The sequence below is a fragment of the Mastacembelus armatus genome, chromosome 8 (genome assembly GCF_900324485.2).
Source record: "Mastacembelus armatus chromosome 8, fMasArm1.2, whole genome shotgun sequence".
Classification (NCBI taxonomy): Eukaryota; Metazoa; Chordata; class Actinopteri; order Synbranchiformes; family Mastacembelidae; genus Mastacembelus; species Mastacembelus armatus.
The window spans coordinates 21,580,478-21,598,336 of record NC_046640.1 but is presented as its reverse complement, the minus strand read 5'-3'; the positions used below and the strand labels follow the sequence as shown (position 1 = coordinate 21,598,336).

The 17,859-nt window shown below is 45.2% G+C and overlaps 3 protein-coding genes across 3 annotated transcripts; all 3 read left to right on the top strand.

The window, feature by feature from the left end:
• The first annotated feature begins 3 nt into the window (after window positions 1–3).
• Window positions 4–7,725, top strand: pik3r6b (phosphoinositide-3-kinase, regulatory subunit 6b). The gene is made up of 20 exons (XM_026325392.1): window positions 4–94; window positions 286–331; window positions 447–521; window positions 975–1,087; window positions 1,251–1,319; window positions 1,420–1,555; window positions 1,634–1,703; window positions 1,797–1,980; window positions 2,288–2,432; window positions 2,520–2,612; window positions 2,700–3,033; window positions 3,166–3,271; window positions 3,343–3,462; window positions 5,448–5,558; window positions 6,099–6,198; window positions 6,273–6,346; window positions 6,762–6,849; window positions 6,933–6,985; window positions 7,070–7,170; window positions 7,248–7,725. The coding sequence occupies exons 1-20, from the start codon at window positions 92–94 to the stop codon at window positions 7,372–7,374; spliced, it is 2,148 nt and encodes a 715-aa protein (XP_026181177.1). The 5' UTR covers window positions 4–91; the 3' UTR covers window positions 7,375–7,725.
• Window positions 7,726–8,696: 971 nt separating this feature from the next.
• Window positions 8,697–11,714, top strand: mfsd6l (major facilitator superfamily domain containing 6-like). The gene is made up of 2 exons (XM_026325609.1): window positions 8,697–8,828; window positions 9,356–11,714. The coding sequence occupies exon 2, from the start codon at window positions 9,392–9,394 to the stop codon at window positions 11,138–11,140; it is 1,749 nt and encodes a 582-aa protein (XP_026181394.1). The 5' UTR covers window positions 8,697–8,828; window positions 9,356–9,391; the 3' UTR covers window positions 11,141–11,714.
• A 1,325-nt stretch (window positions 11,715–13,039) lies between these two features.
• LOC113141301 (bMERB domain-containing protein 1) lies at window positions 13,040–16,962 on the top strand. Its single transcript, XM_026325629.1, has 6 exons — window positions 13,040–13,430; window positions 14,539–14,656; window positions 15,599–15,672; window positions 15,872–15,986; window positions 16,526–16,596; window positions 16,798–16,962. Exons 1-6 carry the CDS (start codon window positions 13,355–13,357, stop codon window positions 16,911–16,913), a joined length of 570 nt encoding a protein of 189 aa, XP_026181414.1. The 5' UTR covers window positions 13,040–13,354; the 3' UTR covers window positions 16,914–16,962.
• Window positions 16,963–17,859: the final 897 nt, after the last annotated feature.

Genomic DNA, 17,859 nt, shown 5'->3' with positions numbered 1-17,859 from the left:
ACACCCAGTTACTCACTGCCAACATTAACAGGCAGCAGCTGTGGAGAATCCACACATTTCTTTTCATGTGTTATAAACAACAGAAGCTGCGATGGTGAGTTGTGGTTCCTGTGTTTCATTGGTTTGTTTTTACCCAGCGATGCATCAGATAATGTTTCTGTAGTCTGTCCTCAATGTGTGCAGATGCTTTGTGTCGTAATCAGGCTCAGGTTCCTCAGTTCTGGGGCTTTAAGCTGAGTTTTCAGGCACAAATCAGACAAGTCACTGTTGAACATCTGCCAACAGGAGGGACCAGCTTCAGGTGCACCAGGAACGATGTGTGATCCCACAGGTGGGTGCTTTCCCGTCCTCACGCTGTTTGGACTGACTGTGGGACGTAGCAGAACAGACTGTGTTTTTTTTTTTTTTAATTTTTATAACAATAACATGTAACTGGTCATTTTCAGCTGACCAGTCTGTGGAGTCTGATGACGTCCGGGCTCTTCTCAAAGAGATGAACAGACTGAGTGTCTCCCAGAAAGGTACAGCCGAGGGAGCAGCCTGACACAGATCGAGTTTCATGCAACCTGTAGTACAAGAAGGGAAAGAAAACGCTCAGAGAAACTTAAAGACTGACTTCAAGGCTGCCGCCAGCTCTGTGGTGAAGTCTTGTATGTGAACAATGAGGCCTGCGTCACACCGACTGTCTATGCAGAAGTATAGACAGGAAAGTATGTAGGTGGCTTGACACAGAGCCAGGCTATTCCAGTCTTCATGCTAAGCTATGCTAAATGCTGCTAGCTGTAGCTTCATTCTCAGAAAGTTCAAAAGGCTGTTTCCCAAAATGTTTCCAAACTTTTCTTTAGGATTTAATTCTCAGCACATAGTAAAACTAATATTTTCCTTTAAACCCTTTGGTGCCTGTCGGCTTTCATAAGATTTATTTCTCTATATTACCAAGAGGATTTCACTGAATTAGTAAATCTGCTCTGCAGGACTGTTACGATGGACTCTTGAGAAGAAGGTGGAGTTGGATCCATCCAGTGGTGTCTCACTGATCGGGGAGCTGGTCAAAGAGCTGGAGAAGAAACTAAAAAAGATTTGTGAGGTTTGTCCCTGAGCTCTGCTTTCAGTCCGGCCTTCAAACTGTCACGTGGATCTCCAGCAGCTTCTGTGTTTCTGTTTTTATTTATATGGTGAAAAAGAATATTTGAAAGAGCAAAATCAAAAAGCACGTGTGATTTATGTTTGTTTTTTTGTCATTGATGCAGACAAATAAAACACAACCTTACAAACATATCATCCCAATGCTGCACACTCTCTGCTATGTGGTTGTTCAGGTAAGACACACCTGTGTGACTCATGTAGAAAATCTAAATAATGTAAATGCTGTATTATTTTAATTGTTATTTAAGCTATTGCTATATTTTTACATTCCAGTCTGGTTCCCCGGTTCCACAAAATCTGTACCAGACTGTGTGCCAGTGTTTGATGAAACTGCTGATATTGCCGGTGCCCTACTCTACAGTGGCCCTGAGCATGCTGGGAAGAATCAAGATGGAAATGACCACCCCAGGTTTTATGCATCAATGAACACATTTTCAGTCAGTGAGCTGTAATGTTGTAAAATAAAGACAAGCTGCTCCTTCAACAGGCTTTTTATACCAGAGGAGAATCATTGCAGAGCAGAACCTAAAGAACAAGCATTTCACCTCGCAGGAGAAGTGAGCAGTGACTTTCTGCTTGTATTAACACCGAATGAAGTCTCTTACCGTCACCGTACTGTCTCCTGATTCCCTGTTTTCTGCTGTCCCCAGGGTGTTTGTGCTCGCAGACCCAGCTGTGTTCTCTGCTCCATTGGAAGCAGCACTGAAAACACACTTAGAGGCCTCCAGCTCGCTCAGGGACACGCCGACCGTGGAGAAAAACCTGCTGCTTCGTGTGCTGCGGACGGGGCTGGGGGCCGAGTGCCATGGCCCCAGACTGGCTCAGGCTCTGGAGGTAAAGACGCTTTGGACAACAAAAGAGAAAAGCAGTTTTTATCAATGTCTGTCTGCCACTTTAGACGAGGCCTTTAAATTTAGTCCGTGCAGTAAATTCATGGTTCTCAGAGGATGAATCCTAATTAATCTTAATTATGTTAGTAATCCTCAATGGACTCACCCAGGTTTCTGTTCATCATTTCAGGCTAATACTGTTAGTTAGTCATTAATCTGCCTGTCACTGGTAGATGAGGCCAGTTTATCTTTCACCTCATGAATGTTTCATTTTTGTACATCAGACCATTTTTGTCTGTTGTGTCTTTCAGGCTCTGGACGATCAAACGGTGGAGGAATATTTCCAGAGAGTGGTTGCAGACATGAAGCAGAGTGTAAAGCAGGGTGAAGCTGGTTCTGCAGCTTATATGAACAAACTCCAACACATACACAGAGACATCCTGACCGCCCCTGATGGTGTGTGTGTTCTGTACTCTGCCATTAGAGCACATTATTATTAGTGTTTAGAACATTTTGACAGGGTTGCTGTTCTTTCCCTCCCAGGAATAACCACAGTGGATCACAGCTCTTTGGACAGCACTGTCATGCCCTTTCCTCAGATCAGTTTCCTCCTGTGGGAAGAAGAAGAGGATCTATGTGAGTCACTGTTTTCTGTTTGTCTTGATGCAACATCCAGAAGTGAATAAACAGCAGAAATGTACATTAAATGTATGTCCCCTGAAGGGAATCTGCTGGCAGATCTCACCCTGCGTCAGTCCTGTAGTGTTGATGAAGAAGAGAACAAAAGGGACTCGGTTCTGTCTCAGGACAGTGGGATCGATGTAAAGGACAGTGACCATCCAGACCCACCTCCGAAAAATCCTGCGCCTGTGATCACACGGAGAAATGCCTTCAGGAGCATGAGGTCAGCGGATAGACTGAGTCTGATGCAGGACAAGATGTTTCTTGGACACTATCCTGTCCTTCACGAACGCAGGAAGCGTCTCACAGCACGGGTCTTGGTCATGGGGGACGATCGTGTGCTGGGAAGGCTTAGCAGGGCGTATCACTCCATTCGGTGAGCAGCAGGTTTTGGCTCCAGCAGAGTCTGTTCCCTGAACCTTTACTGCATTTCCACTGTGAATGTGCACTGTCAGTTCAATTCATCTCAACTTGTCCCTAATGGTTCCCAACATCATGTTTCCAACAGAGAAACAGAGGCTAAGCTTCTGATTGTGACCAAGAAGCTGAACCTACAGTTCTACTACGTCCCAGTCACAGACTTGGACATTTGGACGCCTTTGCTCACTTTACCTGTGAGTTACAGCCAAAGCGTCACAGACCGACTGTATGGACTTTGTTTAATGTCTTTTTGTGTTTCTTATAGGACAGCCCATGTCAGGACGACAGTAGATTGTCTCTCGCCTTCTTACTGGGAAGAGTGGACCCATGGTACAACGGCAACGTCAACAGTCTGGGAGCTACAATCTCCAAACTTCCTGTGATGGTAACCAGTGATAGAAATGAAGCTGTTAATGTGGGTCTGAGGAAGAGAAAAGCAAAACTAAACACATCAGCAGGCACAGCGCTGGGGTAGAAAACACTTTTCAAGGTCTGCAGCTGTACGCCTGTAGTCTACACCTGGAATCTACAGCTGTCCACCTGGAGTCTACAGCTGTACGCCTGTCTAAACCTGTAGTCTATAGCTGTACGCCTGTAGTCCGCAGCTGTACGCTTGTAGTCTACAGTCTCACAAAATTTACAGCTGTATGCTTGTAGTCTACAGCTGTTCGCCTGTAGTCTACAGCTGTTCGCCCGTAGTCTGCAGCTGTACGCTTGTAGTCTACAGTCTCACAAAAATTTACAGCTGTACGCTTGTAGTCTAGTCTCACAAAAATGTACAGCTGTACGCTTGTAGTCTACAGTCTCACAAAAATTTACAGCTGTACGCTTGTAGTCTACAGCTGTTCGTCTGTAGTCTGCAGCTGTACGCTTGTAGTCTACAGTCTCACAAAAATTTACAGCTGTACGCTTGTAGTCTACAGTCTCACAAAAATGTACAGCTGTACGCTTGTAGTCTACAGTCTCACAAAATTTACAGCTGTACGCTTGTAGTCTACAGTCTCACAAAAATTTACAGCTGTACGCTTGTAGTCTACAGTCTCACAAAAATTTACAGCTGTATGCTTGTAGTCTAGTCTCACAAAAATGTACAGCTGTACGCTTGTAGTCTACAGTCTCACAAAAATTTACAGCTGTACGCTTGTAGTCTACAGTCTCACAAAATTTACAGCTGTACGCTTGTAGTCTACAGTCTCACAAAAATTTACAGCTGTACGCTTGTAGTCTACAGTCTCACAAAAATTTACAGCTGTATGCTTGTAGTCTAGTCTCACAAAAATGTACAGCTGTACGCTTGTAGTCTACAGTCTCACAAAAATTTACAGCTGTACGCTTGTAGTCTACAGCTGTTCGTCTGTAGTCTGCAGCTGTACGCTTGTAGTCTACAGTCTCACAAAAATTTACAGCTGTACGCTTGTAGTCTACAGTCTCACAAAAATTTACAGCTGTACGCTTGTAGTCTACAGCTGTTCGTCTGTAGTCTGCAGCTGTACGCTTGTAGTCTACAGTCTCACAAAAATTTACAGCTGTACGCTTGTAGTCTACAGTCTCACAAAAATGTACAGCTGTACGCTTGTAGTCTACAGTCTCACAAAATTTACAGCTGTACGCTTGTAGTCTACAGTCTCACAAAAATTTACAGCTGTACGCTTGTAGTCTACAGTCTCACAAAAATTTACAGCTGTATGCTTGTAGTCTAGTCTCACAAAAATGTACAGCTGTACGCTTGTAGTCTACAGTCTCACAAAAATTTACAGCTGTACGCTTGTAGTCTACAGTCTCACAAAATTTACAGCTGTACGCTTGTAGTCTACAGTCTCACAAAAATTTACAGCTGTACGCTTGTAGTCTACAGTCTCACAAAAATTTACAGCTGTATGCTTGTAGTCTAGTCTCACAAAAATGTACAGCTGTACGCTTGTAGTCTACAGTCTCACAAAAATTTACAGCTGTACGCTTGTAGTCTACAGCTGTTCGTCTGTAGTCTGCAGCTGTACGCTTGTAGTCTACAGTCTCACAAAAATTTACAGCTGTACGCTTGTAGTCTACAGTCTCACAAAAATTTACAGCTGTACGCTTGTAGTCTACAGCTGTTCGCCTGTAATCTGCAGCTGTACGCTTGTAGTATACAGTCTCACAAAAGTCTACAGCTGTACGCCTGTAGTCCATAGCTGTGGCTTGTGAGGCTTTATTTAGCTGCCGGAGGGATTTGAGCTAAAGGCTAATAGCTCGTGTTTATAATGCTGATGTTTGACAGGTTTAATATTTACCATGTTCCTAATGTGATATTTTAGCATGGTTGCATTTATTAACACAGCAGCAGAATGTGTGTTCATCTGGCAGCATCTTCCTTCTGTTCACCTGCTGCAGAGCTCCAATCACAGCGATTCATCGCAGCAAAGCCTCTTCCTGCTGGACAACCTGTGTTACTACCTTCGCTATGGGACGCAGCCAGTTAACCTACCGCTTTATTCCGTTAAGGTACAGCTGTCATGAGCATATTATAATCTCTCTGCAAGCAAATGTTGGGAGGGGATTTCATTAAAGAGTCATGCAGTTTATATTCTGCTGTTGCTACTGTCACTGTAACTAATCACTAATGCTTTATCTGAACAACAGATTAAGTGACCGTGTTTAATGTGACATGGTTGATCAACCCATGGAGAAATAATAATCAACTCAAAGTCTCTGTCAGCTCTGCAGAGTGTATTTACACTTAGAGCTTATTGGTTTCATTTTCTGGCCCACAAACTTTTATTACCACGTTCCCGGCCCCATTAGGGTGTCATTTGCATCACAAACCCTGGAGATTTACTTCCCAGCCAGCAGCAGAGGGCACACAGACCAAGTTAGATGCTAGCTGATGAATAAAAGTCAGATATTTTTCTTTAGTCTCATCTTAAGGAGAATGAAAACAGAGAGGAAGCAGCCCCAGGGAACTCAGTTTTTGCTGTTTGTTTGTGGTTTAAATCTACAACCCATGCTGCTGTCAGTGACTTTTCCTGGTATGACTAATCCCAGATGACCCGCTCCAGCTCTGATGTGGTGAAGGAGGTGTTTGTGTCCCATCTGGAGGCCAGTATTCCAGAGTTCAGGCACCTTAAAGAAAAGCTCTGTACAAGTATGTTTCTGAATCTCTTTCCCTGATTTCTGGATGTGTGTTTAGCTCGATTAACTGGGTCGTTGTATCAACAGATGAACCTTTACGAAGATTAAAGAGACAAACAGGGGAAGTCTTTGGAGCGGCCATCACAGTCAGTTACACAAAGGTAATTGTAATTCATAAGATAAGATAAGGTTTGTGTATGTGTGTGTTACTGAGCCCAGATCCCATCCAGGGACTGGCAGCACCAATGAATGTGTGTGAATCCAGAACCTGGGTCAGCTTATCGGTCTGAGCCGTAGACCTCCACTGTTGTCCAAAAACTGTTAAAAACCCAGCAGGGAGCCACACCGCTGACCTGGCTCACATGGTTCTTCCTCACCAACAATGGGAGGCCTGTCTGTTTCCAAAAACCAGCTCCAGACGCTGAGAACGACCGACACTGTTTACAGTCTCTGAGGGAACCAAGAGTCCACTGGTCTCTGGTTCCAGCAATGTCTGGAGCTGGTTTTTGGAAACAGACGGGCCTCACATGAACATCAGTACTAACTGTCGTGCCCTTGTTCGACTGTTCTTATCAGGCCTCTTTTAATGAGCGAGAAGTTAAAAAGGGGGAAGCATCGTTGGCGTGTGGTGTGGTGATCACGTCAGAGCCAGCGGCTGTGGCAGGTTTGTGTTTTTGTATTTCCTGTGAATCTGTATTTACGTTTCTCAGTGCAAAGAGAAAAAATAACATTTTCGTTTTTGTCCAGGTGACAATTATCTCACTGTGAGTTTTGACAGCGTGAACCCAGGACACAACAAGGTAAGATGTTACTTACTCCTCCCTAAGGTTCATTTAATAATGTCCATGTTGTTGTTTTCTGAAGCTTTTCTCTTTTGTTTGTAGAAAATCCGCACCCAGAAGATCAGCATCAGGACCGTGGAGCATCGAACACTCTCTGTGTGTCTGGACCAGGACCCCCGCAGGACGTACACTGACATCCAAAGGTAACTTTCACTTTTATTCTAAATTTCCCCCAAAACCCAACAGACACTGTGACACAGACCTGCTGTCACTGTTACAGGATAGAAATCTGCCCGTGCTCAGACCCAGGGTGCAGCATCAACAACCAGAGCGAGCGTCCGCTCAGCCGGTACCTGGACAAAGTCCTGTCGCTGCCCATCAACACGTTCACCGGGGCCGCACCCTGAGGGGGCTGCCGATCTTAACATTAAAATGTGTTACAGTATGTGCCTATTGTTTGTACATCGTGTATTTGTTCTGTAACACATGATAACACAAGCTCACTGTTGACTTTTCTAAGATATATGCTCAGTTTATTAGGAACACTGAATGACTAGTTCCGCTTTTGACTAGTGCTGTGCAGTTACTCTGTTTTTTACTGAAAAAACAATGTGAAACTAACTGTGAAATTCCTCTATAATGATTTTACAGTCAGTCTGAAATATTTAAAGATGATTTGTTAGGACGAGACTCAGCAGGATGTGGTGTTTTGGTTTTTCTTGAAGCTTCTTTAAAATGTCTGATGCGTTTATTCCTAGTGGTGGAAAATAACTACAAATATTTATTAAAGTACTTTGCATGAGTACAATTCTGAGGTTTTTGTACTTTACCTGAGTATTTCCATGTTGTTCTACTTCATCCTTGGACTTCACTACATGTCAGAGTCAAACCTTGGACTTTTTCCTGCTCTACATTTATCTGATAACTTTAGTTCCTTTTCAGGATCAGATGGATCCAACAAAATACAGACTGATCATCAAACTTTATTGATCCCTGGTGGGAAATTCCCAAGATACCCAGCAGTATATAAAGTACTTCAAATTAGAAGTATATAAGGTAGTTAACGTCAGCTACCCAGCAGTATGGAAAGTACTTCAAATTAGAAGTATATAAGGTAGTTAACGTCAGCTACCCAGCGGTATATAAAGTACTTCAAATTAGAAGTATATAAGGTAGTTAACGTCAGCTACCCAGCGGTATATAAAGTACTTCAAATTAGAAGTATATAAGGTAGTTAACGTCAGCTACCCAGCGGTATATAAAGTACTTCAAATTAGAAGTATATGAGGTAGTCAACGTCAGCTACCCAGCGGTATATAAAGTACTTCAAATTAGAAGTATATGAGGTAGTTAACGTCAGCTACCCAGCGGTATATAAAGTACTTCAAATTAGAAGTATATGAGGTAGTTAACGTCAGCTACCCAGCGGTATATAAAGTACTTCAAATTAGAAGTATATGAGGTAGTTAACGTCAGCTACCCAGCGGTATATAAAGTACTTCAAATTAGAAGTATATAAGGTAGTTAACGTCAGCTACCCAGCGGTATATAAAGTACTTCAAATTAGAAGTATATAAGGTACTTTTAGTATAGATACTTCAAGTACACCTGGATGATGGTACTTTTTGGACTTTTACTGCAGTAACACTTTGATAGAGGCCTCCACACCGGCAGAGGGCGCAGGGCTCGTGCAAACCGCTCCAGGTGTAAACTCAGGTATAGTCGAGCGCGTTCACCTTCCAGATGAAGCTTAAACAGCGAAGGGATCGGACGGAGACGGGAGCCAGAGTCCAGAGTCCAGAGGTGGACTGGGCCCGGCAGAGACGTGTGAGCAGCTTTGTGCTGATGCAGGAGTGAACAGGTGAATGTTTGACGCTGTTTTTTATCTGACACGTTTAACGTGACGTAGACTTGGGCTCCACGTGCTGCAGGGGAACAGGTGCACGGAGCCGGACAGGTGTTACCGACCTTCATGCTCCTTGTTTGTTTAATCCTCTCAGTCAGCGACGCAGCTGCGCGTCAGGTGTTTGTGTCGAGCGTCTTTTTGCGGCGATAAGTTTCTTTTCTGTTTGAAAAGCTGCTGCTGCTGCACTTTGTTCTACTTTTGTTCTACAGGTCACACACACACCTGGAAAAGTCTGTAATTATTTAGTGATTTGAGAGAACTCTGTGCAGTAGGTGAGTTACAGGGCTGATAAACAGATAGAACCACAAAGTCGATAGAAATGACTGATGACTTTATTTTCTGCTCTGACATGTGAAGGTTTCTGACATTTTATAAACTAGTTAATTAAAAAGTAATTGTGGCCTCAGGATGAAGCTGTGGACTGTTTTTGATTCCGTACCAGAGGAACAGTGGATGATTCTTCTGTCTCTTGTTTGTCTCAGTTTGAATCCAGTTCCTCTCAGCTGCAGAGCTCGACCATGAAGAGGAACAAACAGATCGACATCAGGCGAGCCCTCGCTCTGGCCACCACCTTCAACTTCCTGTGCTGCTGTGCCAGAGCGTGCCTGCTGCCCTTCCTCACACTCTACCTGCGACAGCTGGGCCTGACCGCCGCGATGATCGGCATCATCATGGGGTCCAAACGCCTCATGGTGCTGGTGTGGAGCCCCGTGGCGAGCCTGGTCTCCAAGCACTACGACAAGAGGCGAGTGGTGATAACCGGATCTCTTGTGTGTTCGGCAGCAGCCGCTCTGGCTCTGCTGCTGCTCGTCCCGCCCACAGGTGTGCACACACTCACCACCACCTGCAACACGTCTGAGCTGAGAGCCAGTCCAGACCAGAGTGTGGCTGGAGACCTGCTCACGAGTAGCGCTGGAGCAACCACATCACCAGCCCGAGCTCAGTCTGGGGTCACATTTCCTGCAAACACACTTCCTGATACTAAACCTGGTCCTGCTGACACGAGCAAAACGTCACCTCATCATCAGTCTCATCCTGAGCAGGTCTCTGTGGTGGTCAACAACAGCCATGGAGAACCAAACATCAGCGGCTCTTTGGTGACTCCAGTGAGGAGGAAGAGGTCACAGTCGGAGCTGCCGGAGGAGGAGCGGCGTGAGGAGATCCAGTTTGACTTCCTGCACCGCCTGAAGCTGATGGACCCACAGGACCAACTCTTCTTCTTCGTGCTCATCGTTGTGTTGGTGTGGGAGTTTGCGGCAGCCCCCCTGGAGTGGACAGCAGATGACGGTGTGTATGAGTATCTGGATTTTGCGGACGCCTCGGACCGCTACAGCAGCAACGGGGTGTGGGGAATACTGGGAGCAGCGGTCGGGGCAGGGGGGGCAGGGCTGTTGGTCAGCCAGTTAAACTGCCTGATAGGAGCTCAGATGCCCAGGACTGCCGTGCATTTCTACTGCTACGCTGGACTGGCCGCTCTGACCCTGCCTGTGGTCACCTTCCTCCCTCTTTACCTGAATAAGAAGCGGGACCGGGCCACTGGGTTCCTGAAGGCCGTGCAGCTGGTGCGTGACTCCCACCGTGCCCTGCTCTGTGCCGTTACCACCCTGCTGGTTGGGGTAGCGGGCTCGGCCGTGGAGGACTTCCTCCTGTGGCAGATGCAGGATCAGGGGAGCAGCGAGCTGCACATGGGGCTGTCCTTAGCCCTGGCACTGCTCTCAGAGGCCGCCTTCCCCCTGCTGGCCCGCCGGGTGTCCAGACTCCTGAGCCCAGGGCGGGTCCTCACAGTGGGGGCTGCGATTCTCAGCTTGCAGTGCTTCTATTACTCCTTCCTGTGGGGACCCTGGGCGGTCCTACCTGCTCAGGTGTTGAGCTGTTTCAGCAGGGGGGCCCTCTGGTGGGCTGTGAGGGTCCAGTGTGAGGAGGTTGCCACCCCAGGGGCTGAGAGGAGTGTGTGGAGGGTCTATGCTGCGCTCTCTCTGCACCTGGGGGGCGGGCTGGGCAGCCTTGCCGGAGGGTTCGTGGTGCAGAGGTTTGGGCTGGCGTGGCTGTTCAGAGGCGCGGCGGTCGGGCTGCTGGCCTGGTGCCTGGTCCTGCCGCCGCTGCAGCTCAGAGCCCCTCGCCAGCGCAGGATCAACTATTCCCGTCTGCTGGCAGCTGATGGAAGCGAGGCCAGTGACTCGGACTCGGAGCAGGAGAGAGACTGGCTGGAGAAAGCGATGGAAGACGACAGAAGCAACAACAACTATGGAAGGAGGATGAACCACTGAATGAGGACAGAACAGAGTGCAGCACCGTCACATCAAATCTAAAACATTCACTCATCGCTCGACACCACAGACGACACAGATCACTCGTTTTCTACGCTGACAGGTTTATTACAGTCTGACTCTCGTTACTGCGGCGTCTTCAGTGTTGCGGCTTCTCGTCTGGAGTCTGCAGGTGTCGGCCGCGCTGACGCTCTTCATGTCCGGGCCGACTGACACTTTACAAATGAACTTCTGTTTCAAAAGGCAAACATTGGAGTAGGATTGTGTGAAGGGCTGGAAACGGCTTCAGTGTCTCACAGTAAAAACAGACAGAGTGAACACAAGGCGTGTGCACAGGGTGAGGCATCCTGTTTCACCACACACACACTGTCCATCTGCAGATGTTTAGAGCCTTTAGAAACATCTGTCAGGACATGTTTGATTAAAAACCTTTAGTTTGCATTTGAGGACACTAGTCACTTTCCCCTCAAACCAAAGAAATATTACACGTGGGTTAAAGATGCAGCAGCTTTATGCATCGAGCTCAAATGAAACCTGATATCAAAGAGACTGTCATTTGTTTGTCCAAAGCCTCTGTGTGTGTGTGTGTGTGTGTGTGTGTGTGTGTGTGTGTGTGTGTGTGTGTGTGTGTGTGTGTTTGTGTTGTATCAGTGTGTGTGTGTTGTATCAGTAAGTGTTGAGGTCAAAGTGCTGTGAAGAATAAACTGATCACACTCAGTCGTTTGCTGTGTGACTCCAGCGTCTCGTGAGTATTTACAGTGAAAGATGTTGATGAGCAGGAGCCAAAACAAACATTTGCTTTAGATCCAAATCATGAAGTTACAGGGAACCACCTTCTTCTTCTGTCGGGTCAACGTAAAGTACAGTAGGAAGTTTAGTGTTTTTATCTCTGAGCTCCTGCAGACAGATGCAGGACACACTCCACGAACATCTGGCCTCGTGAGATCAATCACCTCCAGTTTGTGGGAAACAGCTGGACTCAGTCAGGTGCAATGAAACACTCGATCCTCCTGTGACAGTCACTGTACTAATGTTAACTACCTTATATACTTCTAATTTGAAGTACTTTATATACTGCTGGGTAGCTGACGTTAACTACCTTATGTACTTCTAATTTGAAGTACTTTATATACCGCTGGGTAGCTGACGTTAACTACCTTATATACTTCTAATTTGAAATACTTTATATACCGCTGGGTAGCTGACGTTAACTACCTTATATACTTCTAATTTGAAGTACTTTATATACCGCTGGGTAGCTGACGTTAACTACCTTATGTACTTCTAATTTGAAGTACTTTATATACCGCTGGGTAGCTGACGTTAACTACCTTATATACTTCTAATTTGAAGTACTTTATATACCGCTGGGTAGCTGACGTTAACTACCTTATATACTTCTAATTTGAAGTACTTTATATACCGCTGGGTAGCTGACGTTAACTACCTTATATACTTCTAATTTGAAGTACTTTATATACCGCTGGGTAGCTGACGTTAACTACCTTATATACTTCTAATTTGAAGTACTTTATATACTCCTGGGTAGCTGATGTTAACTACCTTATATACTTCTAATTTGAAGTACTTTATATACTCCTGGGTAGCTGACGTTAACTACCTTATATACTTCTAATTTGAAGTACTTTATATACTCCTGGGTAGCTGACGTTAACTACCTTATATACTTCTAATTTGAAGTACTTTATATACTCCTGGGTAGTGTGTGTGAATTTCTATTTATAAATTCAAATATTTTATATTTCAAACTTTTGTGTGCCATGATTGGCAGATGTTTTTGTGTTAATTAGTGAATCAGAACTTTAACCATCTTTATGTCATGCAGTATTTTTTTATGTTCATCAGATTTAAATGTACAGACCTTTCCAAATATTTTGGCCTAAGCTGAAATTCAGCATTTTCCTCCTGATGGATCCAGGTGTCATTTATTCTCCGACCTGCCTGAGAGCAGTGATGTGTTGAAGTGCCACAGTGTGTGTTTGTCAGTAGGTGGCGCCCCAGAGCATCATTGTCTCCCCCAGGCTGAGCGCTCCAGCAGTGCAGGACTGAGCGGCGGATCTGCTCCTGTTATATCCCCGACACACGTTACGGCGATGCTGCACACACACAGTCGGGTCCTGCTGATCGGTGTCAGGCTGCAAGGATATCTCTAAGTGTCTGCAGAGGAAACACAGCGGTGGGATTTAATGCTCCATGGACACAGAGAGAAAACCTAAACCCTGTGGCACTTTGGAGCAGATGCAAGTGGACGAAGCGATGGAGAAATCAGGTGAGTTTTCAGAAAAAATGCAGTTTGGGGTTTAAATTTAACAAGACCAATGTGTCACTGTATGAGGTGAACAGGTTTCACTCTTTATGTAAGAAAACACTTATTGTCTAGAATTAATTGCACAGTTAAATTGTTTTTTCTTAAAAAATGACATTTCATTTATTGTTCTGGGCTTAACATGGTCACATTTGGTGATAATGGGACAAAATGAGTCTCTCATACTGAACAGACTGTGCTGAGACTCAGATCAGGACCAGGGGATAAAACCAGGTCTAAAGCTCTGAGTGTTCCCAGGAGCACAGCGGCCTCAGTCACTAGGAGATGGAAGAAGTCTGGAACCACCAGGATTCTTCCTGGAGCCGGGCCTCGGTCAGGGGGGAGACCAAGAGCCCAGTGGTCCCTGTGACAGATCTTCAGAGGTCCTGCTGCAGTAGCTCCATCAGTCAGACTGAGACTCTGAGGAAAAGACAGATGAGCTGCTGGGGGGTTTGTCAAACAGCATCTAAAGGATCTGAGAGCAGGAGGAACTGAGTCTCTGATCAGTCACAAGCTGGACTCCTCCGGACTCTGCTCATCTCCTCTAACACCATCCGAACAGTGACGAAGGTGGGGGCAGCATCAGGACAAGTCTTTGTCCCTGGGGTCCAGCCACAGTACAGACCTAAATCCCAGGGGACACCTGTACAAAGACCTGAAGATGGAGGCTCAGACTCTCGTGTGTAGTGTGTGTGTAGTGTGTGTGTGTGTGATTGTCTTTTCTCACAGGGTCGGGTAATTAAAAGCCAATCCAAGCTCTGCTGGATGACTCATTGCTCCCAGTGCAGAGTGGGAGGCTGCAGGCTGTGTCTGCGGGGGGAGTTTCTACAGAGCTGATCAAATCAGAGCTGTGGGGGAGGTGAAATGGTGCATTGTTAACGTTTAGAGACATCTCACCTGGAGTTTAAGAAGAACCAGAGGATCATTTATTGTTTTAACTGTGCGTACGCCTGTTTCTGCTCATTACAGGCCAAACAAACAACCAAACCTCCATCAGTCCCCTATCTGTGTCTCTGTGACCCTGGTTCAGTTTCTCTGCTGCTCATTTGCAGCTGTTGTGTTGTTCTTTCAGAGGACGTCGTTTCGATGGCTGACTCCACCATCACGATGGAGGACATCGAAGGAGAACTGTGCAGGATCGAGCGGGTTCGAGACGTCCTGGTCCGGAGAGAGTCGGAGCTGAGATACATGTAAGATCTGCTTCTTCAGCAGCTCTTCTTCTTCTGTGAAAACATTTAAATCCCTCTCAGACACACACACACACACACACACACTAATGCTAATGTCTAACTGGATTAAGGAGGCGTATCCAGTCTGTACAGAAACTCAGTTAATGCACTTTTAAGTTTTAATGGAGCAGCCTCGGTAATTTGAAAGAAAGGACTTTATGTTGAGACTCAGTGAAGAGTGTAGTAAAAGCTGCACAGGGATCTGAATACGCCAGATGCTGGTTGGAGTCTCCGAGGAGGAAGATGCAGCAGCAGGAGCAGCCATGTGCACGGTAGCAATATGTGTGAACAAATGTGTGTGAACAAACAGCAGTGTTATTTCAGGTCTTACACTGCCAGCACACACTCTGCATCTCCCTCCCCCCTGACGGATCTGTCTCCGGTCGCTGATTTTAATGACTTCACTCTTTTTCTGCCGAGACCTTCCTCAGTGTTGTGACACGTGAGGGTGGAGAGAGCAGAGACGACTGATGCATGATGTTAAGAGAAGCAGAGAATTTAATGATGTTTTCACCTTCGAACCTACGAGTCTGATGAGGGTTGAGGTTTGTGCCATGTATCACGTGATGTTGCACAAAACAGAATCTGCTCTTACCTGCTGATCTGAAAGGATCATGTTCATGAATATACATGTGGAGCTGAGTGGAGGACTCATCCTGAGACACCTGAGGCCTGTTTGATTAAAGCGACATGCTCCCATCATTCACTGCTCCCTGTTTATGTAAGGTGAGGATGGAAACTGGTTTTTAAGCCCCGTAAGGAGAAAACTAGACGTCTCAGTCAGTGTATGCTGCTCTGCATGACTAGTTTAACCATAGTTTTGACACTGACACCTGTTGGTTTCTTTGCAAAATGTCTATTCATAGTTTAATATTTGTCACCACGTGATTGTTTTCTACTCAGGATGGACGACATCCAGCTCTGTAAAGAAATCACCAGGCTGAAGAAGGAGCTGCAGAAACTTGTGTCCATTCCAGGTAAATGAAACTGCAGTATGCACACATACACCTGCTAATGTCAGGGCTGCTAGACAGGTATTGTGAAAGTATATGGTCAGGCCATAAGGTCTGAAACTAAAATAGCTGCCAAAAGTAACTGTGTGTTGTCTTTCCTGTCCGATAACGTGGTTGTTTCTCAGTTATCTCTCAGTGACGCCTGTGTTTTCTTCTTCAACAGACAAAGACAAGCTGAAAGAGGACAGGGAGCAGGAAGAGGAGCTGCTGCTCCAGATCAACAAGCTGGTGGAGACCAGGGACTTCCTCGTGGACGACGCCGAGTTTGAGAGGCTGAGGTAAAGGTATTGAAAACTTGAGGTTGTTGTGGTGAACGTGCACATCTGAAGGTCTGGATCTTCAGATTGGGGATTACAGTTAGCTTTTGGAATAGTTCTGCCACCTCACTTTGTCATGTGCACAAATATAAATAAAAGAAGCAGCAGGTGATTCTGTGTGTGTGTTACTGAGTCCAGATCCCATCCAGAGACTGGCAGCAACAATGAATATGTGTGAATCCAGAACCTGGTTCAGCTTATGGGTCTGAGCCGTAGACCTCCATTGTTGTCCAAAAACTATTAAAAACCCAGCAGGGAGCCACACCGCTGAGCTGTCTCACATGGTTCTTCCTCACCAACAATGGGAGGCCCGTCTGTTTCCAAAAACCAGCTCCAGACCCTGCCGTCACCGTTTACCAGTCCACTGGTCTCTGGTTCCACTGATCCACCAGCTTCTCTCTGCTCACAGCGACAACTGGAGCTGGTTTTTGGAAACAGACGAGACTCAGATTCAGGAAATCAACAGCTAATTAACAGCAAAGGAACTTTCTCCTCCACAGGGAAAGAGAGGAGGACAGAGAGATGGCTGCCTCCTTACAGTCCAAAATACCCAAAGCACTGGCAGTACAAGGTGAGTCTGACCATGAGTCTGTCATCTGAAACTGAATTATTTTATCCTTGTCGTCATCACTTCTCTCCACTCATGACAAATAAAAGATGCAAAATACATAAAAACTCACATAAAATGGCTAAAAACAGACTCAAGAAGGTTCATGTTTTCCCTGATGGGGGTTGAACACACAGTTTAGTGTCATCTCTCTTTTTCGTTCAGGTGCTTTACGAGATTCGAAGGTAGCGTCCACATCGCAGCAGACGGCGCCGGTCCTCACTAAAACTGGACTGATGCTGCTGAAAGACTGCTGCAGCTTCAGCTGCACCGTCATGTAGCACTCTGTGTGTGTGTGTGTGTGTGTGTGTGTGTGTGTGTGTGTGTGTGTGTGTGTGTGTGTGTGTGTTAGTTATACTGTAGTATGTGGATTGAGCCAATATGCTCATAAGTGGTAGCAAAAGTACTCAGATCATTTACTGCAGTAAAAATACTACTACACTGCAAAAATACTCAGTCATGCACTGAGAATGTGACTTCAGTTAAAGTACATTTTCCTGAATATGTACTTTGAGTACTACAAATTAAAAATACTGAACACAGGGAAAAAAAAGTCCCTGTTCTCGATTTTGCTGTGGTGTTTGATTATTGAGGTGCTGACAATTTAACAGTTTTATACAGGAATGCAAGTATTTGTCTCATGAGTATTTCTCCATAAACACAGTTATAAGGAAAAGCAGCAAGTCCTCATTATTCTCTACAACAATGCAAAGTAATGAAGTGTTTTCAATGCAGAAATCATAAGTTGTCCGTAGCAACTGAAGTTCTCAAATATGTTGTAATCAATAGTAAGCAGCAGTGTTAGAATAACAGTGTCAAATCTGCAGCTACTTATTTTTAATGATTCTATTCTTGGATTATTTATTTATTTATTGTTTTGTCTGTAAAATGTGTTTGATGGTGACAAAAAATCTGAATTAATAAATACAAACCAGAAAATAGCAACTGATTTGTGAATATTTAGTGTTTTTGCTTGGAAAGTGAAAATTATATTTGATTTCCTACATTAGATGTCATTATTTCAGTATTGGTGTTTGCTGCTTCCACTCTCATCACACCTATATGGCTGCAGGTGAACAGACCTCTGCACAGGTGAGGCAGAGGGAGCACAGCATTGTTTGAGGTGGAGTCCATTTTATTAGGTATTAGGTAAATTAACCAAGAGGCACAGATCTGAAAGCGTCAAACAATAAGAAGTGATAAAATGTTTTTTTTCCCCACATGGGC